We start from the raw sequence: 22,926 nt of genomic DNA, 5'->3' as shown, positions 1-22,926 counted from the left end.
TCAGATATCAGGACTATGATACTGCAATGCTCTTTAAAAAATTTATGCTTCTCTCCTATATTATATCCTGACAGCAGCCTTCCCCCCTTCTCTCCTTCCAGCCCCTCCCTTAACCCCCTGTCCCCAAGATCCACTCTTCCTTCATTTTCCTTTAGAAAGTGACAGGCTTCTCATGGTTATTGACCAAACATAACATAACAAATTACAGTAAGACTGGGCACATCCCCTCAGAGTGGATGACACAACCCAGTAGGAGCAAAATGTTGTGGAATATTTCTTTATACTGTGTGAAAATATGTTACTGTGATTGGTTTAATAAAAAGATAAATGACCAATAGTTAGGCAGGAGGTATAGCAGGGACTTCTGGACCAAAAGAGCTCTGGGAAGAAGCTGGATGAGGCAACCCAGTAGGAGGAAAAGTGTCCCAGGAGCAGGCAAAAGAGTCAGAGACAACCTCCACTCCCCTGTTAGTAGTCCCACAAGAAGACCAAGCTACGTAACTTTAACATACATGCAGAGTACCTAGGTCAGACCCATGCAGAATCCCCGATTGTTAGTTCAGTCTCTGTGAGCCCTTATGAGTCCTGGTTAGTTGGTTCTTTGGGTTGTGTTCTTGTGGTGTCCTTGATCCCTCTGGCTCCTGCAATCCATATTTCCCATCTAGCACAGGATTCCTCAAGCTCCACCTAATGTTTAGCTGTAGGTCTCAGCATCTGCTTCCATCAATTGCTGGATGAAGCTTCTCTGATGATTATTATTTTAGGCTCCAGTCTACAAATATAGCAGAATATTATTAGGAATCATTCCGTTAACTCTTTTACCCAGTCACATTTGGTTCTATCCTAGGTCTCTGGGCTATCTGGCCTCTGGTTCTTAACCCTCTAGGTACTGTCAGGCACAGGCTCTCTCTTGTGGTCTGGGTTTCAAGTTGGTCCAGTCATTGGTTGGCCATTCCCAAAAGTTCTATACCACCTTTATCCCAGCACATCTTATAGGCAGGAAAAATTGTAGGTCAAAGGTTTTGTAGCTAGGTTGGTGCTCTAATCCTTCTACTGGATGATTTGCCTGGTTATGGAAGATAACGAGTTCAGGGCTATTGTCTTAGAGTTTGAATTGCTGTGAAGACCATGCCCTGTTGTGTTGTGTGATATTTTGTTTGTGTTCTGACAAATAAAACTTGTATGGAGATCAGAGGTCAGAGCTAGCAACTACTTAACCATAGAGGTCTCGAGGTCTGTACAGAGAGGAGACAGGAAGTGACAATATGGGGCAGAGACAGGAAGGAATAGGCAGGTTGTACCTTTTTGGTAATAGGATTCTGAGAGCAGTCAGCCTCACACTTCACCATCATCTTCATCATCATTGTCAGCAGATTTGGTGAGACAATTGGGAATTCTTAAAGGGGGACATTAGTTAAAAAAAGAGACAGTTTTTTCTCACTTTAAAAAACATGGGAGACACTATTACAATGGAAGAAATTAGTTCTCTGTATGGTTACAAAATGGAGGATTTAAAAATGGAACAATTAAATGAAGGGATAATCAACTGGGATTGACATAATGTTAATTATCATTTCTATTATTCTTATTTTATTCCTAAATGTTGGTTTGTATGAGTGTCAAGATACAAGTGTCAGAAAAACTTATTAAAACAGGTCATAAAGATATTCAAATCCAGACAGAGAAATTTAAAGGAGAACCAATCTCAGCATTACATTGTAAGGTTAGCGAGGAACAACCCAAGTTTTCAAACAACCATTTATCCAGTCACCTTACAGAAATTGCCAAATGGAGGTGTCCATCCCCAAAGCTATGCAAAAACTGATTGAAGTCTTGTGGAAATGTTAGATTTAAGGAAGTGATAGTCTCATATGGTATGCATTCACCTTTTTGTGAGGCAGATGTTAAACTCATGGTCAACTATTAGCAGATTTGTACCTCAAGACTGGAGAAACTTGGGTTCAACAGTATTGGAGCCTGGTCTTCAATTGCAGTGGAAAACCTGACTGAAAGATGAGGCTAGGATAATTGAACAACGAAGTAGGGCTAAAGGTATTAAAATCTCCCAAGACCTACTTTTTGGAGAGGGCAATTATGCTGATGTACAAAGACAGTCTATATATGATGATTATACCTTTGATCTATGTTATGCAGCAGCTTCGAATGCTTGGGACAGAATTGAAGAAGGCAGAAAGAGAATTAAGAGAATTGAGTCATTTACTAAAGTTATACAGGACCCAGAAGAAACTTTAACTGATTTTTTTTTAAAACAAAGACCAACTTTAGCTGTAAATACAATGACACCAAATTCAGAAGCTACGCAAATAATAATTGAGTTGTTGGCTTTTGCAAATGCTAATTCACAATGCAAAAGGGTAATTAGGCCTTTAAAGGCAAGATTAACATCAATATAGGGTTGGATCTGAGACACAGTCAATTTTGGATCTCATTGCCATGATGCTGCTGCTTGGATAGGAGAGTTTATTTCAAGAGGCTTAAAGAAAAATCAAAATGCCAAGTGTTTTAATTGTGGTAAATAAGGTCACCTTAAAAAGATTGTAGGCAGGGTATTTATAGAAACAACGTTTCTTCTAAGTATAATCCAAACAGAATGCTCCTCCCTTCTGGAGTATGCAGAAAACATAGCAAAGGCCAACATTGAACCAATGAATATAGATCAACAAGGGACAGACAAGGTAACTCTTTGACATTGAAAAATGCCTGGGGGTCCTCTTGCAGGCCCCCATGTCAAATTTGGTTCAGTCATTCCCTGTCACCATGGGGGAAACTTCTTCCCAGAGCAATTAAATGACCTAATGTCTACTGTAAAAAAATCATACTGCTCTGAATGGTAGAACAGCTTTAGAAGGTAAAACAAAAATTTCAGGAAAAACTGTAAAGCAAATATTTTGACAAACTTTTATAAAAGATCAAAGACCAAAGTTAAAAATATGAATAAATGATATTGTAATTCAAGGTCTTGTAGACACAGGTATGGATGTGACAATAATTGCATCAGAATCTTGGCATCCAAATTGACTTCTTCAGGAGGCAAATATTCAGGTTTTAGGGATTGGAATTGTATCTCAGGTAAAACAAAGCATGAGGTTGGTTGAATATGTAGAGCCAGAAAAACAGAGAAGAAAATTAAAACCATATGTAGCTAACATAGCAATGAATTTATGGGGATGTGATTTGTTACAGCAATGGACTACCCAGATCAACATTCCTCTAATCTCATAAACAAACCAGAAGCTAATGTATGTCTCTGGGAAAAAGATTAAAAGGTATTATCAAGAACAGTCACTGACCATTCAGGTTGAAAAGAACAAGGCACAACAGCTGTTGATCTTTCCAAGGTACCAACAACCCATACAAACCTATATGGGTTGAGCAATGACCTTTGACATCAGAGAAATAACAGGCTTTAGAACAGATGGCACAAAATCAGCTAAATGCTCAGAATATTGAAAAATCCACCAGCCCTTGGAGTTCTCCTGTGTTTGTTGTTAAAAAGAAATCTGGAAAACAGAGAGTGCTAACAGATTTGAGAGCTATAAATGAAATAATTCAACTGATGGCTCTCTACAGCCTAGAATCCCTTTGCCTTCTTTATTATCTAAAGGTTGGTCTATTAAAGTTATTGATTTAAAAGACTGTTTCTCCACTATACCTTTTACAAGAAAACAATAGATAAAAATTGCCTTCCCAGTGCCTACCTATAATAATTCTCAACCTGTTAAGAGATATTAGTGGGAGATTCATCCACAGGGAATATTAAACAGCCTCACCCTGTGCCAATATTTTGTACAACATCTGTTGGAAATAATTTGAGTACAGTTTCCTCAATCTATAATTTACTATTACATGAACAAGATCTTATTAGCTGATCCAAATGTAGGTATTTTACAAAGAATGTTTGAAGAAGTAAAGAAAGTTTTACCTCACTGGAGATTACAAATTGCTCCTGAAAAAGTACCAGGAGGAGATTCTTTTAATTACTTAGGATACAAAAGAGGTCTGCAAAAATTTACCCCAAAAGGTACAAATCAGGGGAGATCAATTGTAGGGTCTTAAGGACTTTCAAAAATTACTGAGAGACATTACCTATCTATGGCTCCTTAATGTAGTAACAACTCAAGAACTGAGTGTTTCAAACTTTGAAAGAAGACAAGGACTTAAATAGCCCAAGAGAATTATCAGTAAAACTGAGAGAGAATTGGTTTTGGTGGAAAAGAAATTACAGGATGAACATGTGGGTCATTTGGACCCGGAGATTGATTGCATTCTGGTTATTTTACCTTCTACACATTTCCCTACAGGGATTTAAAAGCAGAGGTAAGATATTATCTTAGAATGAAGATTTTACCACATAAACAAAGGGGAAAAATTAAAAACTTAAGTGGAAAAGGTTTCTGAGTTGATTCTAAAAGGAAAATTGAGACTTCATCAATTGACAGGAATGGACCCAACAGAGATTATAATACTTTGTACAAATGCTGAAATCTTCTCTTTATGGGCATAAAATTATTATTGGTAAAGAACTTGCAGTAATTTTTCAGGAGAGATTAACAACACATATTCCAAAAGTAAGAGAATTCAATTCATAAAAAGAACCAGTTGTGTGCTTTCTCACATTGTGTGGGGAACACCAATTTTGGAAGCCCTTACATTCTATACTGATGCAAATAAATTAGGAAAGGCAGGTTATAAATCAGAAAGTTTAAATAAAGTTGCTCAAAGCCCTTATGATTTTGTGCAAAAGTCAGAATTATCTGCCATCCTTGTGGTTTTAATGGATTTTATAGAACCTCTTAATATAGTTACTGACTCTAAATATCCAGAAAGAGTTGTTTTACATATTGAAACCATTGATCTTATTCTGATGATTCAGAATTAACTCTGTTATTTAAACAATTGCAGTAAATAGTCAGGAATAGGAATCATCCCATTTATATAACACATTTCAGACCCCACATGGGTCTGGTAGGACCTCTAGCACAAGGTAATGACAAAATTGAACAGTTATTAATAGGAAATGCACTGGAGGCCTTAGAATTTTATAAAATAACCATGTCAATAGCAAAGATTTGAAAGAAGTTTTTTCTATCACTTGACAACAAACCAAGGAAATTATGTTCTCTTGGAACTTGTTCTTTATACTACCAAACTCCACTACCTGCAAGAAGTAACACAAAGGAGACTCAAGATAGATGTTGTTCCATTTTGCAGGATTTGGAAAATTAAAATGTACATTATACCATGGGTGTGTATTCAGAATTTCAATGGGCAACTGCTTTGAGTTCTGGAAAGACTGATTCTGTAATCACACATTTGTTAGAAGTTATGGCTGTCATGGGTATACTTGTACACATTAAGACTGTCAATGCTCCAGCATCTATCTCTAAAAAAAGAAACACTTTTTTGCATACTACAGTATAAAGTATATTACAGGTATACCACACAATCCTACAGGGCAGGCAGTTATAGAAAGATCAAGTTGAACTCCAAAAGATATGCTTAATAAACAGAAAAAAGTAAAAAAGACCCCAAGAAATATACTGCACAGTGTTTTATTAACTTAAATTTTCTAAATGCTAATGAGAGGGCTGGAGAGATGGCTCAGCGATTAAGAGCATTGCCTACTCTTCCAAAGGTCCTGAGTTTAATTCCCAGCATCCACATGGTGGCTCACAATCATCTATAATTAGGTCTGGCGCCCTCTTTGGGCTTGCAGGCATACATGCAGACAGAATATTGTGTACTAAATAAATAAATATTTAAAAAAATAAATGCTAATGTGAAAGGAATGATAGCTTTGGAGAAACATTGGATAATAGAAAAACTACTGAGTTAAATCAATCTGTATACTTTAAAGTATACCCAAGAATGGAAACCAGGACATGTGTTATGTTGGGGAAGGAGTTTTGCTTTTGCTTATACAGGAGAAAAAAGTTATGGATGCTATAAACATAGATAAAGGTTAGATTTAAGCAAGAGAGACCTCTTAATTAGAAGAGGTAATAGTTGATCAAACAGCATAACCTTTTAAGCTAAATTGACTTGTATGACTAGCAAACGCTTTTAATTTGATCATATCATGTGGAGAAAAAGAACAAATCTTCCAGAGAAGATGTTCCAAGAAAAAAAGTAAGTTGGCCTCTGGGTATATCACATTTCCAGCAGAATAAAATTTCATAAAATTTCCTAAATATTTGTTTCTTCTGATTTCTACATACATATAATGCAAATGGTCTTTTTGTAGTCTCAGTCCAATTAAGAATTAAAGCTGACTTTGGATTTGAAGTGTGACTCTCTCCTTCTCTAAACCCAAGCATGCTTGTTAAAGAAAAATCCAAAATCTCTGTCTCATATCAGAAGAGTCATCTGATATGGGACAGAAGAAAAACCAAAATTAGGGACTATTATATTGACACTAATCTTGCAATATTTTGGTTTTATTTTGACTCCTTTTTTTTAGTCTTGAAGGTTTTACCTTTATTAAACTGCTATAAATTTATCATTTTATTTATTTTATTATTATTTTATTTGATAGCAGCAGTGATATATCATAATAACTGATTTTAAAGAAGATTGCATATATATGGGAAATCATATAAAATAATTTTATGTTATTTTAACTTTGTGAATTCTTAATTTTCTGTGAAGTTTCCTGATAATTTCATTGCCCCTGAATGTTTGTCAGACCCATGATCTCTAAGATAGCATTTCTCATGATCTTCCATGACAGCATAATCATTTATTGGAAGAATGCGGCTGTAAGAAATTTTGACACCCTTTCTTTCTCCACAATCTGTCATCTTACATTCTTTTTCTTGATGCCACATTTGACTTTGCACTAATCATGCAGTGACTTTATTTTATTTGTTCATTGGAAGATAAGTATTAAATAAAAATCACACGTTTTACTATTCTTCCAAATGGCCATCCTTTTTTTTATTTATTAAAAATTTTCACCTCACCCCCTCCCCCATTTTCTTCCTCTTCTCCCCTCCCTCTCCAGTCCTAAGAGAAGTCAGGGTACCCTGCACTGTGGGAAGTAGTAGTTTTAAATATTCTACATTGACATGGACTTTTGTATATTTGATACAATTTTAAGGTTATTTTTGTTAGGATATATTATGTATATATATATTTCTATGTTGCTAATTAGGTTGGTTAAATAACCAGGCCAGCTCAAGAATAACAATTATATTTTAATGGTTATAAGGAAAAACTCATGCTACAAGAGTGGGAGGTCCGACTTCCTATCTGTCCAGCAGGTACCACTCAGAGAGTTTCCCCATCATCTCTGTTCTTGTTCAAGGTTTTCACCTATGCAGCTCATTTTACAATGTAATGCAAATTTCTAGTCCTTGAAAGTTATTATTATAAACTATTTATAATAATGTAGAATGCAGGTTAGTAGTTAGGCACCTATTACAATCAAACTTGTAGTCATGTTAGGTATGTTTCCAAGGTCGAACAGATATATTTTAGACAGATATATTATCTTCAAACACTTTAGAGAGCTACAGAATGTGGCATTTAAGATGTTTTAATAACATAGGCTCCTTTTTTTATGACATTAAGACATGCCTGGGGGCTGGAGAGATGGCTCAGAGGTTAAGAGCATTGCCTGTTCTTCCAAAGGTCCTGAGTTCAATTCCCAGCAACCACATGGTGGCTCAAACCATCTGTAAAGGGGTCTGGAGCCCTCTTCTGGCCTGCAGGCATACACACAGGCAGAATATTGTACATATAATAAATAAATAAATATTAAAAAAAGACATGTCTGCTCCTAGAAGCACCAATCAGCTTCAGAGAAGATGATGGGCAATGAAGAAACTTCATATGGAGTTTACTTTCCTTGTGGTAAAAGTTAGTCACTGGGCAAGAAAGTGCCCTTGTCTTGACTGCTGACAGTATGCTGCCCAAATTGGATAAGGAGGACACAACAGAAATTGACTACTGAATTTTGCTAAGACAAGGTAGGACAGCCCTTTGGAAAATCTTGATTTACAGAAAAGTCTTTCAGATATTCTAGGTCTGTAGGCTGAAGATGGATGCCTCAGCATTACAGAGGAATCTTGGGTGACTGTCCAAGCAGCCAGTTGTTTTGGTCATTTCTCACATTTTTTGGAAGTCTCTTGCTTGTACTTTCTGTTTACTCAGGCAATATTATTTTCTTCTTGAGTCTCTAATGGAGTTGAAGACTAAATAGTTATTGTTACAGATTTCCTTGTTAACAAATTCAGAAAAAAATTCACAAAAGAGGTGTAAAATGTACAAGGTTGAGAGACATAGAAAGATAGTTTTGGCTTGATAATAGAAGTTAGGATAGAAAGTGAATTAGGTACAAGACTGGACTCAGCAAGATAGGCTAGATAATGGAATATTTTCTCTTAATTTTCCAGTGTTAATGGACTAGACATTGTATATTTTGCCTGTATATATTTGTATATTGTTGTTGTACTTGTTGTATGTAGTTTTCCTATGTTAGTTAAAACCTTCACTTTTTATTTAGATGAAAGTGGGAAATGTTGTTTGATATTTTGTTTGTGTTCTGAAAAATAAAGGTTGCCTGGATATCAGAGGGTGGAGCGTGTCACTAGTTAACCATAGAGGTCTGGAGATCTGTACACAGAAAAGAGAGGTAGTGACAACATGGGGTGGTGTTACAAGGAGAGTGGGGCCCCTTGTTTATCTCGGTTACCTGGCTAGATTACACCCGAAATAACCACACAGAAACTGTATTAATTAAAACACTACTTGGCGATTAGCTCTAACTTCTTATTGGCTAACGTTTACATATTAGTTTAACCCATCTCCATTAATCTGTGTATCACCACATGTCTGTGGCTTACCGGGTAAGATTCCTAGTGCCTATCTCCAGTGGCTCCATGGTGGTTCTCTCTCTCTGCTCTTCCTCCTCCCAGAATTCAGTTCTGTTTTCTCTGCCTACCTAAGTTCCGCCCTATCAGCTAGGCCAAGGCAGTTTCTTTATTCATTAACCAATGAAAGCAATACACAAACAGAAGGAACTCCTACACCAGGGTGGAGTTGGGAAACAGTAAGCCTGGGCGTGGATAGGATCTTGGCATTTTTAGTCTGAGGATTCAGAGAAGTAAGGAGTCACTGGTGGCTACTGCACTGCTTCTCTGATCTTTCAGCATTTACCTTGATATCTGGCTCTGGGTTTTTATTGATAAAACTAATTAGGATCAGTCTTCACTGTTGGTTTTCTTTTAGCACAGAGGGTACACTTTAATCTACTGTTTTAGCCAGCAAATGCTGCTCTGCAGAAACTGACCTGCTTCTCTGGCAGTGGCCTAGCCATTCAGGTCACTGCCTGGAGAAAATTCTGTTTCTAAAGGCACCTGGTGTAGGAGGGTCTTCTTTCTATGTGTTACTTTCATTGGTCAAATAAAGAAGCTGCCTTGGCCTTTTGATAGGACAGCAGCTTAGATAGGTGGAGTAGACAGAACAGAATGCTGCGAGAAAGAAAGCAGAGTCAGGCAAATGCCATGGCTCTCCTCTCCAAGACAGATGCTGGTTAGGCTCATGCCGGTAAGCCATAGTCAAGTGGCAATATACATGAATGGAAATGGGTTAATTAAGATGTGAGAGTTAGCCAAGAAGAGGCTAGATATAATGGGCCAGGCAGTGTTTAAATGAATACAGTGTAATTATTTCTGGTGTAAAGCTAGCTGGGAGCTGGGTGGCGGGAATGCAGCCCACCGCATCCCTTTTACAACAGGCACCACCTATATCACTGCTACCAAATACTACTTTTACTTATATCTCTATCATTCTATTATTAATAAGACCTGAGAATCCAAGGCTGGGGTGAAAACTTGCTAGCTCAGAGAGGTTGAGTTGCAACTAACTTAACTCTCTTTGCTGGCATCTCTGAAGAAGCGAGTCTTTCTGCTCTGCCAAAACAAAACAAAACAAAAACCCATTTGTATACTAAGACCCTCCCTACTACTTCCTGTTTACCTCTATAACATCCTTCAGACACCCTATGACTCTTTATGGTTATTTTCTGTCAACTAGTTAGCCTCCTGACCTAAGGTTGACTTTTATTTAATTAATGTAAACTCAGGGTTCACAGTGTGATTGAATATCCCACAAAAATGACCATGGCAACTCTTATAAAGGAAAAGATTTAAACAGGTAGTTGTTTACATGTTCAGAGGTTTAGTCCATTATCATCATGGTCAGGAGCATAGCAATATGTAGATGGACATGGCACTGGAGAAGTAACTGAGTGTCCTACATCTTGAAGGAAACAGAAAGTGGATTAACTGTCACAATGAATGAAGATTGGAAAAGAGATCTCAAAGTTTGTCTGCACAATGACATACTTCCTTCAACAAAGTCACACCTAACAGTGTCACTCCCTTTAGGGACCATTTTCTTTCAAACCACCACAGTCAATATTGTAGATTCCAAGGAGTTTCCATTGCACCAGGTTTCTACCTCACCCGAGAGGGCTCCAATTCCAGTCATCTCTCCCAGTACTCGCCTTCTACCCTTCAGCCTGATCCTTCTGTTCCCACCCCTAGTCCACTCTTGAAATCAATTCTTTTCATTTTTTTGAGACAGTATTTCTCTGTGTAATAGCCTCAGATTTCTTGGAATTCTCTTTATAGACTAGGCTGGTCTCACACTCACAAAAATCTACCTGCCTTTGCCTCCTGAGTGCTGGGATTAAAGGTATGGGCCCCTACATTTGGATACACAAAATCTGTTCTATTTCCCCTTCCTAAAGAGATCCATGTGTCCATTTGAGTTCTCCTTGTTACTTAGCGTCTCTTGGGCTGTGGATTGTAGCATGATTATCATTTACTTTACAGCTAATAACCACCTATAAGTGAGTGTATACCATATTTTTCTTTCTGGCTCTGGGTTAACTCTCTCAGGATGATTTTTTTCTAGTTCTATTATTTTGTCTGCAAATTTCACAAATTTTTAGACAATTGGCTAATATTCCATTGTATAAATATCCTACATTTTATCTATCCATTCTTTGGTTGAGGTACATTTATGTTCTCCCCAGTTCTGGCTATTATGAATAAAGCTGTTTATGAAAACAGTTGAGCAAGTGTTCTTGTGGTAGAATGGAGCATACTTTGGGTACATGCCAAGGAGTATTATAGCTGGGTCCCCAATAGACTGGAAAAGTCACCATAATTGGTTTCCAAAGTGACTGTACAAATTTTCACTCCCACCAGCAATGGAGGAATGTTCTTCTTGCTCCAGAACCTTGCAAGCATAGCTTTCACTTGTGTTTTTGATCTTAGCCATTCTGATAGGTGTAAAATGAACCTAAATCATCTTGATTTCCATTCCTCTGATAGCTAAGGATGCTTAACATTTCTTAAAGTGTTTCTCAGTCATTTGAGATTCCTCTGTTTAGAATTCTCTCTTTAGACCTGTATCCCATTTTTAAATTGGATCGTTTAGTTTGTTGATGTCTAGTTTCTTGTGTTCTCAAGTGTTTCTTGAGTTCTTTATATATTTTGAATATTAGTCCTCTGTCAGATGTGGAGCTGGTGAAAATCTTTCCTCATTCTGTAGGCTGATGTTTTGTCCTATTGAACATCATCTTATGCCTCACAGAAGCTTCAGTTTTCTGAAGTTCCTTAGGAGCTGCACTATTGATTTTCTGTTCAGGAAGTTGTCTCTTTTGCCATTGTGTTAAAGGCTAGTCCCCACTTTCTCTTCTATTAAGTTCTGTGTATCTGGTTTTATGTTGAGGTCTTTGATCCACTTGGACTTGAGTTATGTGCAGGGTGATAGATATGGATCTATTTGCATTCTTCTACATGTTGACATCCAGTTAGACCAGCATCATTTGTTGAAGATGCTTTCTTTTTTCCATTTTATGTTTCTGGATTCTTTATCAAAATTCAGATGTATATAGCTGTGTAGATTTATATATGGATCTTTGGTACAATTCTATGTCTGTTTTTATCAACATACCTGTTCTTATGCCAATATCATGTGGTTTTTATTACTATGGCTCTGGAGTATAGTTTGAAATCAGGGATGGTGATATCTCTGGAAATTCTTTTATTGTACAGGACTGTTTTAGCTTTCTTGTATTTTTGTTTTCCCATATGAAACTGAGTATTGTGTTGGAATTTGATGGAGATGGTTGGTTCTGTAGATTGCTTTGGTAAGATGGCCTCTGCTTCTGGAGTGCTGATATTAAAGGCATGTAGCACTATTCCTGGCTCTAAGTTTTTAAACTTAGCTGAGTGGGATCTTTCTCTGATGTTATCACATTCTTTATTACATTTCTTAATCCATTTATCTTTTTGAACACAGGGCTTAGCTCCATCTCACTTCCTGGTGCTCCTTTCTCTTAAAATTGTTCAGTCTTTTTATTATAAATTTGTATAAGAGAAACCAGTAACAGCAACACATCAGATTGAATACTAGGCTGTTTTGAAATTTCCTCTGCCATCAGATATAATCCAAATCTCTTCATTTTTGCCCCAGACTCTTTGATCAAGGGCAAAAACCAGCCACATTCTTCACCAAAATATCACAAGGACAATCTCTAGACCACTTACTAATATTTTTTTCTTCTAAAACTCTTGAGTCAGGCCCTAACAGTTCAAATAACTCTTAGCACCACTGTCTCCATGTTACTACTAATATGATCCATTAATCAATGCTTAAAATATTCCACTTTTTTTCTAACTCAAACTTCCAAAGTCCACATTGCTCCAAACCAAAACATGGTCTGGCCTATCACAGCAATACCCCAGTCCCTGGTACCAACTTCTGTTTTAGGGTTTCCATTATTGTGAAGAGACCCCATGACCATGGAAACTCTTATAAAGGAAAACATTTAATGGGATGGCTTGCATTTTCAGAGATTTGATCATGGTGTGGCAAGGTGATATGCAGGCAGATGTGGTGCTTAAGAAGGAGCTGAGTGTTCTACATCTTGACTTGCAGGCAACAGGAAGTGGTCTGAATCACTGGGCACGGGTTGAACATATGTAACATGAGGGGGCCGGCTTGTTGGGGTTTCTGTCCCGCCTGGTACCCCACAACCGGCAATTCCCAAAGAAAATCACACAGAGTCTACATTAGGTTATAAACTGATTGGCCCATTAGGTCAGGCTACTTATTAGCTCTTATAACTTATGTTACCCCATTATCCTTATCTACATTAACCACACGGCTCAGTACCTTTCTCAGCTGGGCAGGTTACATCCTGCCTCTTCGGTGGTCTGCGCAGGAGTGGCAGAGGAAGCTTCCTGCTTCCCAGAATTCTCCTGTTCTCATTGCATCACCTCTACTTCCTGTCTGGTATTCCCGCCTATACTTCCTGCCTGGCCAATCAGTGTTTTATTAAAATACATGATTGACAGAATACAGATAATTCTCCCACACCAAGCATATACAAGACCTCAAAGCTCACCTCCACAGTGACACACTTCCTTCAACAAGGCCATGTCTACTCCAACAAAACCACGCTTTCTAATAGTGCCACTTCCTATAAGCTTATGGGGGCCAATTTCACTGAAACTATCACAGTGCTGATTTCTGAGTTCTTCTTTGTAGGAAGAGTGTTTTCCCCACCTTGGTTTCTGTTTCTTCTTTGGTATTCTGGTCTTTGTGGTCTGTATATCTGGCAGCTGGTGTGAACTCTGTTCAAGCAGGGAGTTCTTGTCAGGGTTGGGGACTGGACTCCTGGCAGCTCATATGGCCAGTATGGTTCAGTAGGGGTTGGTATTCTTCTGAATGGTGTGGCCTGCACCTGAGCAGCAGTGTATCAGTAGCTTTGGTCTTTTGTATTTCAACTGAGGCTGTGTGTGGGGATTCCGGGGGTAGGAGAGCTTCATACACATTCTCCTGACTGGCCTGGTCTGCACCTGAGCAACTGGTATCTGCCCAAGTTAGGTGTGGGGCAGGAAGTGGGATGGGAAAGGATGTTAGCAGGGTAGGATCTGAACGAAAGGCAAGGGCACAAGGGCAGGTGGGCCTCTCACCTCTTCCTCTGAGTGATGTGACCTCCAGCCATACTCTCTTAAGTAGCCTCTCAAACATCCTGAGGGATACAGGAGAGGGAGGAGGTATGTTACCTCACAATTTTCTTGCTTTGTTTTTAAAGATTAAAATAAAAAAAATGTGTGAAAGAATTATGTATGTATGTGTTTCTGTGTGATAGTATGTACCACATTGTGTGCAGGTGCCTGCCGAGTCCAGATGAGGTCATTGGATTTCCTAGAACTGGGGCTATAGGGGGTTGTGAGTTGCTGAAGTGAGTGCTGATAACTATACTTGAGTCCTTTGAAAAAAATGCCCTTGTAACTGCTGAGCTATCTCTCTATTCCCTTTCTACCCTCTTTTTACTCCTCTTTCTCCTTACCTCTTCTATTTTTTTTCTTATGGAGTCTTATGTGTATGAAATTGATCTTAAACTGCTCTTGCAGAAGACATAGGTTTGGTTCCCAGCACCCTCATAGCTCACAACTGTCTATAACTCCAGCTCCAGGGGATTTGATGCCCTCTTCTGGCCTCCTTGGGCACTACACACACAAGGTACATGTATACATGTATACATGTAGGCAAAACATATTAATATGTTTAGTACATATTAAAAAGAATGTTGGAACAGGGAAGAGTATTTATCTTGTTTGAACTAGATTTTTTACATCCTGGATGACAAATTGCTAGTGGTCTCTCTACTCTTTTTCATTTTCTCTTGTTTTCTCTTCTATCCTTAATAACCTGATTTTTGATAGCTGTTCTTTCCTGAATTTTCTCATATATCTTGGCCTCATTCTTCATCCTAATTATGTGGGGCCAGCAAGATGGCTTGACTGGTAGGAGTGCTTGCCAGCGAGGCCAGTGACTTGAGTTTGATTCTCAGGATTCACATGGTAGAAGGAGAAAACTAAGTTATAAAATTGTCCCCTGGCCTCTGTGGTATAACAGCTTGTGTCCCCCTTCCACAGAATGAAACAGACATACTGAGGTAGACACACACACACACACACACAGAGAGAGAGAGAGAGAGAGAGAGAGAGAGAGAGAGAAAGAGAGAGAGAGAGAGAGTTCTGATATCCCAAGAGAATCAAACAGGCCAGTAGAAACCCTTTTGAAATCTCCCTTCCTTGCACAAAAAAAAAATTATGAAGACACCCAAGCCTGCAATGATCATTGTTTATTCTCCTCTCCTGTGTCATTAGCATTCTAGTTACTAGGTAAGTTTTTCCCAGCACATGTGAATTCACAGACTGGAGAAGTCAGGATCCCACAACACAAAGTTCTCAACGATAGAACAGAAGCACGGCTGCTTCAGTTATTGCCCGGCCATTGCTGTACCCACTGTGAGTTCCGTATCCATTCCAATCAAAAGAAGAGAAGTCGCCACACTGCACAGGGTTACCTTCTGGGAAGAATCCTCCTCCACCAATGCAGTGCTGGAAAACAAGGAGGAGGGAGTAGCAATGAGAGTTCAGATGGTGTTATGGTTTGGATATAAAGTGCCCTCCCAAAGGTGTTATGCCCTGAAGATCTCTTCTCCAGTGTAAGTAACATTCAGAGGCAGGACTTTGGGGAAGGCTTGAATATGATAACTCCGCCTTCATCAATTGGCTACTCAGTGATGGATTCTCAATTTTGAGCTGACTATTGGGAGGTGGTGAAACTGGGGATAGGAGTGGGGCATCTGGTTAGAGGAAATAGATCACTGAAGGTGTGAGTGGTATGTTTTGAAGGGTATTTTATCCTGACCTTTCCTGGTCTTTCTTGACTCCTTGTTGCTATGCAGTGAGCCAAATTGCTCTGATATGTCTTTCCTGCATAATATTCCTGCACCACTATGGATTTAAAAGCAATAGAGCCAAATGACAATGGCTTAAAATCTCAGAAACCATAAAATTAATAAAGCCCTTTATTAATCAGGCTTAATAGTGCTGTGATGGAGCAACATGATTAAAGCAACTTGGGGGAAAAAGCTTTATTTGGCTTATACTTTCACATCACTGTTCATCACTAAAGGAAGTCAGAGCAGGAATTCAAACTGTGTTGGAACCTGGATGCAGGAACTGATACTGAGGCCATGGAGAAGTACAACTTTCTGTCTTGCTCCTCATGGTTTGTTCAGACTATTTTCTTATAGAACTCAGGACCATCAGCCCGGGGTGGCACCACCCACAACAGGCTGGACCCTCCATCAATCAGCAACTAAGAAAATGCTTCATAGTCTTGTCTACAGCCTGATCTTTTTTTTTCCCTGCAATCTCACGAGGTTTAATGACAAGACGACAAGACGGGAACCAGTGCACTGGGGCCGAGACTCATAACCCACGCAGGGGAAGAGTTCAACCCCAACCCCGAGCAGCTGGGAGAAGGGGTTTTTAAGGGAAGAAACCACAGCCCAGTAATCCGAAAGGGGTAGGGAGGTCCAGTGATGGTCACAGGGGGCAACTCCCTGTTCCTCAAGGTTATTCACGATTATAATCAGCTAGTTCCTGAAACACAGTATCCCCAAAATACCAATGATAATCACAAGGGGGGAAACTCCCTGTTTCTCAAGATTATAATCTAACTTTATCTTCAGTTAGTTCCTGAAACACTGACCCGGCTAATTCTAGATTTCTGATTCTTCCCTCCCTGCTTAGATTTTTGGCTCTATGTTTTCCTGCTAGGGGGATCTGAATTTATACAGGTCTTTCATCTCCCCACTTCTTCTAGTGCCTGGCAATAAAATGACTCTATTCTTAACCTGCTTTTGGTGAAAAATTATCAAAAGAGAAAAACAAAACAGTTTGAACCAAATGATCCCAGGCTCAGTGGACATGGATTTGCTGCAGTGGAGCAGAGTGCACCTGCCTTGGCACTTAGCTGATAGTCAACATCCAACAGGAGAAATTCCTTGTGCTATGGAAGAGAATCACCTGCATGAGGCCTACCAGATGTTCAGGACTCTAATAGTAACCCCTTGACACAATGAACACCTGTACAAGTCTTGGAAATGGATAGAAAGAATACTTTTCACTCTGAAAGCTAAATCCCAGGTGGTGAGTGACAGTACCCGGTGACTCTGTAACAATCTCAGCCCCAAAGGTTTGCACAAGACTTCCTGAATACAAGTATCACCCTCACTCCTGGTGACTGAGTGCTTTATTCTAAAAGCTAAGCAAACAGCTACAGTGCATTAGAGGTTTTTAATGTTGATCATGGTTTTCAACAACACTGGATTTCTGTATCTAGATAGAACTTCTGATTCCTGAGACCAAGCAAGGCACAGGGAAAGGTCACACTCTCATACATGTACACACACTAACATGTCAGTCTCCTATATTCAATAAACACAAATGCACACTTGCTACCCCAGTCTTACTCATGAGCCTCTTTGGCCACTACACAGACTCACATGTTCAGTGTTACATCCAGTGACCTTCATCCCAGCACACAAGGCATTGGCTGCTCTCTCATGATTAAACACTCTGAATTGGATGTATCCTGCAGTGAATTCCTCTGAAAACAAGAGACAGAAAACAACATTACAGGAAAATGCTAGAAATAGTTGTCAGCCCTTGGGGAAATTACATCTATTCCCATCCACAGACCCCAGGAGCTGGTCCTTGTTAAAAGGTCCCCATCTGCCAGAGCTTGGATGGAGAAATTTCTGATATGGCAAGGTGTCTACTGAATATCTCCCAGGGCTTGTCACAACAGTAAACAAGTGTATTCATTCTGGTTCTGTTCATATTCACCTTGCTAACTTTCCTTTAAACCTTACATTCCAAGTATAAATACGAAGAACCTTGAATTATACAGCACAAGCTTAGTATTTATAAAGAGCATACGCCACATTTTCATTTATATCAAACAACAAGGCAGGTATCCTTCACAACGGAAATAAAACCATATTTTCCTGTTGTTCAGCGTTGTGCACACGGAAACTGGTTTGTTCCTAAAAAACTCTGGACTGATAATGATGTTGCAAAGAGTAGATTTTGGAACCATTCATCCCTGGTGCACATGCCAATTCTCCTGCTTATGCCCTGTGCTTGTCAACAAGTTCTTGGACTTTGGTGCTCCAGTCTCCTAAGCTGAAAAACGAGTTAGTGATAGTTGAGAAGCCAAGGGAAATCAATTGAACAAAGTAACACAAAACAGAAGCATTCATAGAAGAGAAGCAGGCTGTGGTGGATGGTAAATGGCTGTTACTTATCATAACTGAGTTTATCACATGTCCTGCACAGGGTTCAGAGGTGCATTAGAGACTCACTTTGGCCAAGTGGGGAGTAATAAGAGGCTGTCTTCTGAGCATCACCAAAGTCATAGCGCACAGGTAATGCTGGACCATTGTCATTCCAACACTTCCCTTCTCCATATTTCACCGGGTAAATCTACAAGAAACAAAAAGGAGTCACTGCATAAGGATGGCAGCATTGGCACTCCCAGAAACACTGCCCTGGACAGAGAAGCCCTGCATGTGTCCAGTAAGTGAGATAGTTTCCAAACCAGTCAGATAAGAAAGAATCCTTTCCTTTGTCTGTGTCTCTCTGACATCTCAGACACCTCCTCTCTCCCTCCTTTCCCCTCCCCTCCCTTCTCTCCTCTTTTCTACATACCCCTATTCCTTGTCTTCCTTGACTCAATACACTTAGAATTAGGGAAAGACGTAATACAACCCATCCAACCTTAAACACCTGCCTCTCTCTCTACACCCAGTAGTTTCCAGTACCTGGTACAGGCCAAACAGGTTATGGCCCAGGTGCTGCAGGAAACCAGTAAAAGTGCGGTACCGCAACAGGGAACTGTTCCTCCAATTTTCCAGAGGGCTATTGTTGGGCACATGCCAGATCCCCAGGTTCTCAGCCTGGATGTCGAAGTAGCCAGGGTTCTGGAAAGCAACCAACACTGAGCCTGACCAGACCAGGAGGTTTCACTAAGCAAATACCCTCCTGTACAGTCCCCAGCACAGTTGGTATCTCTGGGTTCCAGGTGGACAGAGGGACAGCCGTGCTCAAATGTCCCCATTCTCAAGGACAATGGTTCCACCACCACCTCCTACTTACTGAAAACCCTACTTGGGAGGATGCTGAGATTCAAGGTTAGTACTTCCCACTTCTTCAGCCCTGTGTTGAAGGACAACCTTCCCACCTCTCCATGGCATCCTTGAGCTACACTCGCATCCTCATGCTTTCCCAAGTGACTACAGAGTGTACCAACCTTGTAGTCATCACTTGTGGCCCCCTCTGCAGTCCCAAAGGTGTTGTAGTTGGCCCAGTTGCCGTCCCCCTCTGGGTAGTCTGCTCTGTTGCCTTGCTGACTGGACCAGCGATCGCCCACCGTGCACTTCCCACGCATGTTGTTCTCATGCACACTGGCCACAAGGGTCCATCCACCACCAGCAGTGGTCATGTCACAGAAGGTCTGGTAGATGACACCATTCTTTGTGCGGAGGAAATAGAGGCCATCTGTAGAGAGAAGCAGTCCACAGTCCTCCTGTGTGCAGGCTCATTGTCCATCTCTTCTCCAGAGACAGAATACCTCTAGGAACTGCAAACAAAGCTAAGCCTCCTACCCTGAGTGTTCTAATACGTTTGTCCCCGGGGATCTGCCTGAGTTCAGAAAGCCATGCTTCTGTGACTGAGGTTTAAGATAGAATTTACCCAAACTGTTAGTGATGTTTCTTTTCTAAAGTTAAACACAGTGTTATCAAGGACTTAGCAACTCCCCTCGGTAGATATCCACAGAACTGGGAACAGGGACTCAGATGTGGGCATTCACGTTTGTTACAGCTCTGGACACAAGAACTGAAAGAATTCATCAAAAGGAGTGAATTGGGCTGGAGAAATGGCGCCAAGGTTAAGAGCAAGTACTGCTCTAGCAGAGGACTTGAGTTAGACTCCCAGCACTCACACTTGGCAATGTACAAGTGCCTGCCACTCCAGCTCCAGAGTGGATGGATGGCCTGTTCTGGACTCTGCATGTACCTGCACACACATGTACACATTCTCCCACACAGACATGTGTATCTATACACACTAATAATAATCAATCTTTTAAAAATAAATTAACTCTTCTATAGCACGTATGAACTGTGAAGAATGTTAAAGAAATAAGGCAGATTACTCAGACGATGTAACAAGAATTGTCAGATTCATAGATGTAGGAAACAGACAGCTGCTCACAGGGAATACAGGAATTTATTAGTTTGTGGTTACAGAATTTTTTTTTAAGGAATGAAAACTTTCTGAATATGGATAGTGGTGATCACTACCATTTTGAAAGTTGCTCTTGACTAAAACTCCTTAATATTAGTTTAGTGCAATTTTTATCCATTATGTACATTCTATGAAATTTTCTTTTCTTTTTTCGCCTTGAGATGGGGTCTCTCTGTGACATCACTGCCAAGCTCTATCACATTTTCTATATCAAAAAAGAAAAGCTGTTCCAAGGGACAAAAGCCTGATTTCCTAGCTGGGTTATGTGTTTGCATTTCTGAGACAGAGTCTCCCCAGGATGGCTTGGAGATTTCAATCCTCTGCCGTAGGTTCCCAAGTGTTAGGATCACAGTGTGCTCTTTAAATGCTTCACAACTCACCTCGTGCCCTAGTGACCTCCTGCTTGATTTCCTTGCAGCTTCTGAACAGAGAGGAAGACACAGGATTGGCCCGGCTGTTGGTGTCCAGGTTCTCTTTAACTAGAGAAGATACAGAGTTTCACACTCATGGGACACCCAGCCTTCCCTGTCATTCATCCTAAACTCATTCCATGACTTCTCAAAGCCTCCCTCTGAGAATCAACAAGATTTGTAACTAGGAAGAAAGACAAGAGATTTGAAGGTGTGGAGAACTTTGTGCCCAAATTCCTGAAAAGGAAGAATAAAGTGAAGCCCAGCTTTACAGGTAGAAGAAATGCAGAGAGCCTAATGTGCCCCAAGCATGGATAGTGAGGGCCCCTGTGCAGAAGGCTGACCAAGAGAGCATGGAATAAAAATCCTTGCAAATTGGCCTCAACTCTGCAAACCTGAGAACCTAGAAGGGTAGAAACAAAAGAGAACTTTAGGGTCAGTTCTACTCAGGTGTAAGTAGCTCCATGGGTACAAGCCAAGTATTTTTGGGTTTTACTTACGGTGTCTGTGCCTCAGTTCCCTATGGTGCAATTCAAGCTGGAAAAAGATTATCTTGCGAAGATCAAATAAAATGGCATTTAGGGACTTGCCCTTTTTCTTAAAATTACTGAAAACATAGCGAAGAGGAATTACACGTTTAAAATAATTTTGAGTTCTTGTAGAGAATGGAATTGAAGTAAACATTCTTTGGGCACCATGCAGATCATTTACTTGGCAATGAAATTCCAAGGCCAAAGTCCTAAGCATAAGGAGTAACTAGGATGGAACCCAGTTCTTTCAGAAGTTCCTCTAGAGCTACACACAAGTACAGGATCCGGACCAGTGCATATCCCAACAGTCTCACTGCCACTGTCCAATTCCCTCAATAGGCAATCAGCTCTCGGCTTACATTTCAAAGGCATCATCAATATGGGCGATTGACTAGATTGTATTTGCATGTTCGGGAAAAGAATATATATCCACAATTAAACAAAAAGAGGCCTTTATTTTTGTATTGAGTTGGGGGGTGTAATTGTGAAATGTTGGAAGAAGAAAAAGGAATGGGAAAATAATGCAATTTTATTTAATTTCAAAATTATTATTTTTTTTAAAGTCATGGTCAACTGAGCTGTGGTGACCCATGCCTTTAATCTCAGAACTCCAGAGTCAAAATTATTATTATTTTTTAAGAAGGCATCATCATCCAAGCTGTGGTGATCCATGCCTTTAATCCTGCACTCCAGAAGCAGAGGCAGGGAGATCTCTGAGTTGAGGACAGCCTGGTCTACAGATCAAGTTCCAGGACAGACAGGTTACACAGAGAAACCCCGTCTCCAAAAACAATGAACAGGAAACATCAAGAAAAGCATGATCTTTGGCCCTCAGAGACCAAGTTCCTGGAAGTAACCCACTCTAGAGATGACTCTCTTTAAAGCTAGAGGTGACCAGAGGAATCTGGGGTCCTGTGTGAAGACTCACTGGCAGTACACCCTCTGGTGGCCACAATGATAAACAGCAGGAAGCCGAGTTTCATCATGGTCATCTAGAGAAAAGCAAGAAGAAGGTCACTCTCTATCCAGACCATCTTTTTCCCCATCATAGTCTCAGCTTCTATCTAGTTCCACTTAAAGGCTCCTTCCTTCCCTTTAAACTCCTCACATCTCTGGGCCCTAAAGCAGACCTGAGCCGGAGTCCACTTTCCTTCTTCCACTGACAGCAACTACCTTCCCCTCCATACCTGGCCAGACACTCAGAGTTGCCTGCTGAGTGGAGATGAGCCCCTCTCTCTCTGCAGCGTGTCTAGTGTGGTCCAGGTGAGGCTCTTGTCCTTTTATGGGAAGAGCCTGGTGGGAATAGCCCAGACTTTACCAGGCTCCCCCTTTTCTGGCAGGATGCCGCTGCACGCTCAACTTTTTTTTTTTTTTTTTATTGCAGGAAAGTTCTTTGTAGAGTGATGACTCATGGGATTCAAAGGCTCAAAAAAGACAAACATTAACTGTCATCCCCTAGTACTATTACTAGGTTTGATAATTTCATCGATCTGTGTATTTTCAAAAAGGAAATAGATGAGACTTGGAACATTTGACATCCATTTGGATTTTCTTGTTTGAGTCTTTCTTGCAACATAATACTTAAAAACTCCAAATATTTATAATTATCCTCACTTCATAGGAGAAGAAAACTTTTTTTGGGGGTGGGAGTTTCAATGTATAAAAGAGTAAATTTTATGTAACCCAGGCTGGCCTCAAACTCACTGTTTAGGTGAAAATGTCCTTGAACTCCGGATTCTCTTCATCCTACCTTCTGAGTGCTGTAAT

At 40.1% G+C, this 22,926-nt stretch overlaps 1 protein-coding gene across 2 annotated transcripts; it reads right to left on the bottom strand.

Moving 5' to 3' along the window:
- Positions 1–15,181: 15,181 nt before the first annotated feature.
- LOC125412296 (intelectin-1a) lies at positions 15,182–22,497 on the bottom strand. 2 transcript variants are annotated; one of them, XM_048452983.3, is made up of 8 exons: positions 22,347–22,497; positions 22,088–22,151; positions 20,600–20,698; positions 19,222–19,469; positions 18,734–18,892; positions 18,275–18,395; positions 17,414–17,517; positions 15,182–15,455 (listed from the first exon to the last, which is right to left on the bottom strand). In XM_048452983.3, the coding sequence occupies exons 2-8, from the start codon at positions 22,149–22,151 to the stop codon at positions 15,303–15,305; spliced, it is 948 nt and encodes a 315-aa protein (XP_048308940.1). In that variant the 5' UTR covers positions 22,347–22,497; the 3' UTR covers positions 15,182–15,302. The 2 variants fall into 2 exon arrangements, with proteins under 2 accessions (XP_048308940.1, XP_085543829.1); XM_085687703.2 differs by having other exon boundaries at positions 20,600–20,692.
- Between the last annotated feature and the right edge of the window lie 429 nt (positions 22,498–22,926).

The sequence above is a fragment of the Myodes glareolus genome, chromosome 5, assembly GCF_982192425.1.
Source record: "Myodes glareolus chromosome 5, mMyoGla1.1, whole genome shotgun sequence".
In the NCBI taxonomy this organism is placed as follows: Eukaryota; Metazoa; Chordata; class Mammalia; order Rodentia; family Cricetidae; genus Myodes; species Myodes glareolus.
The sequence above is the reverse complement of the archived record's forward strand: the minus strand, read 5'-3'. Positions and strand labels throughout refer to the sequence as shown.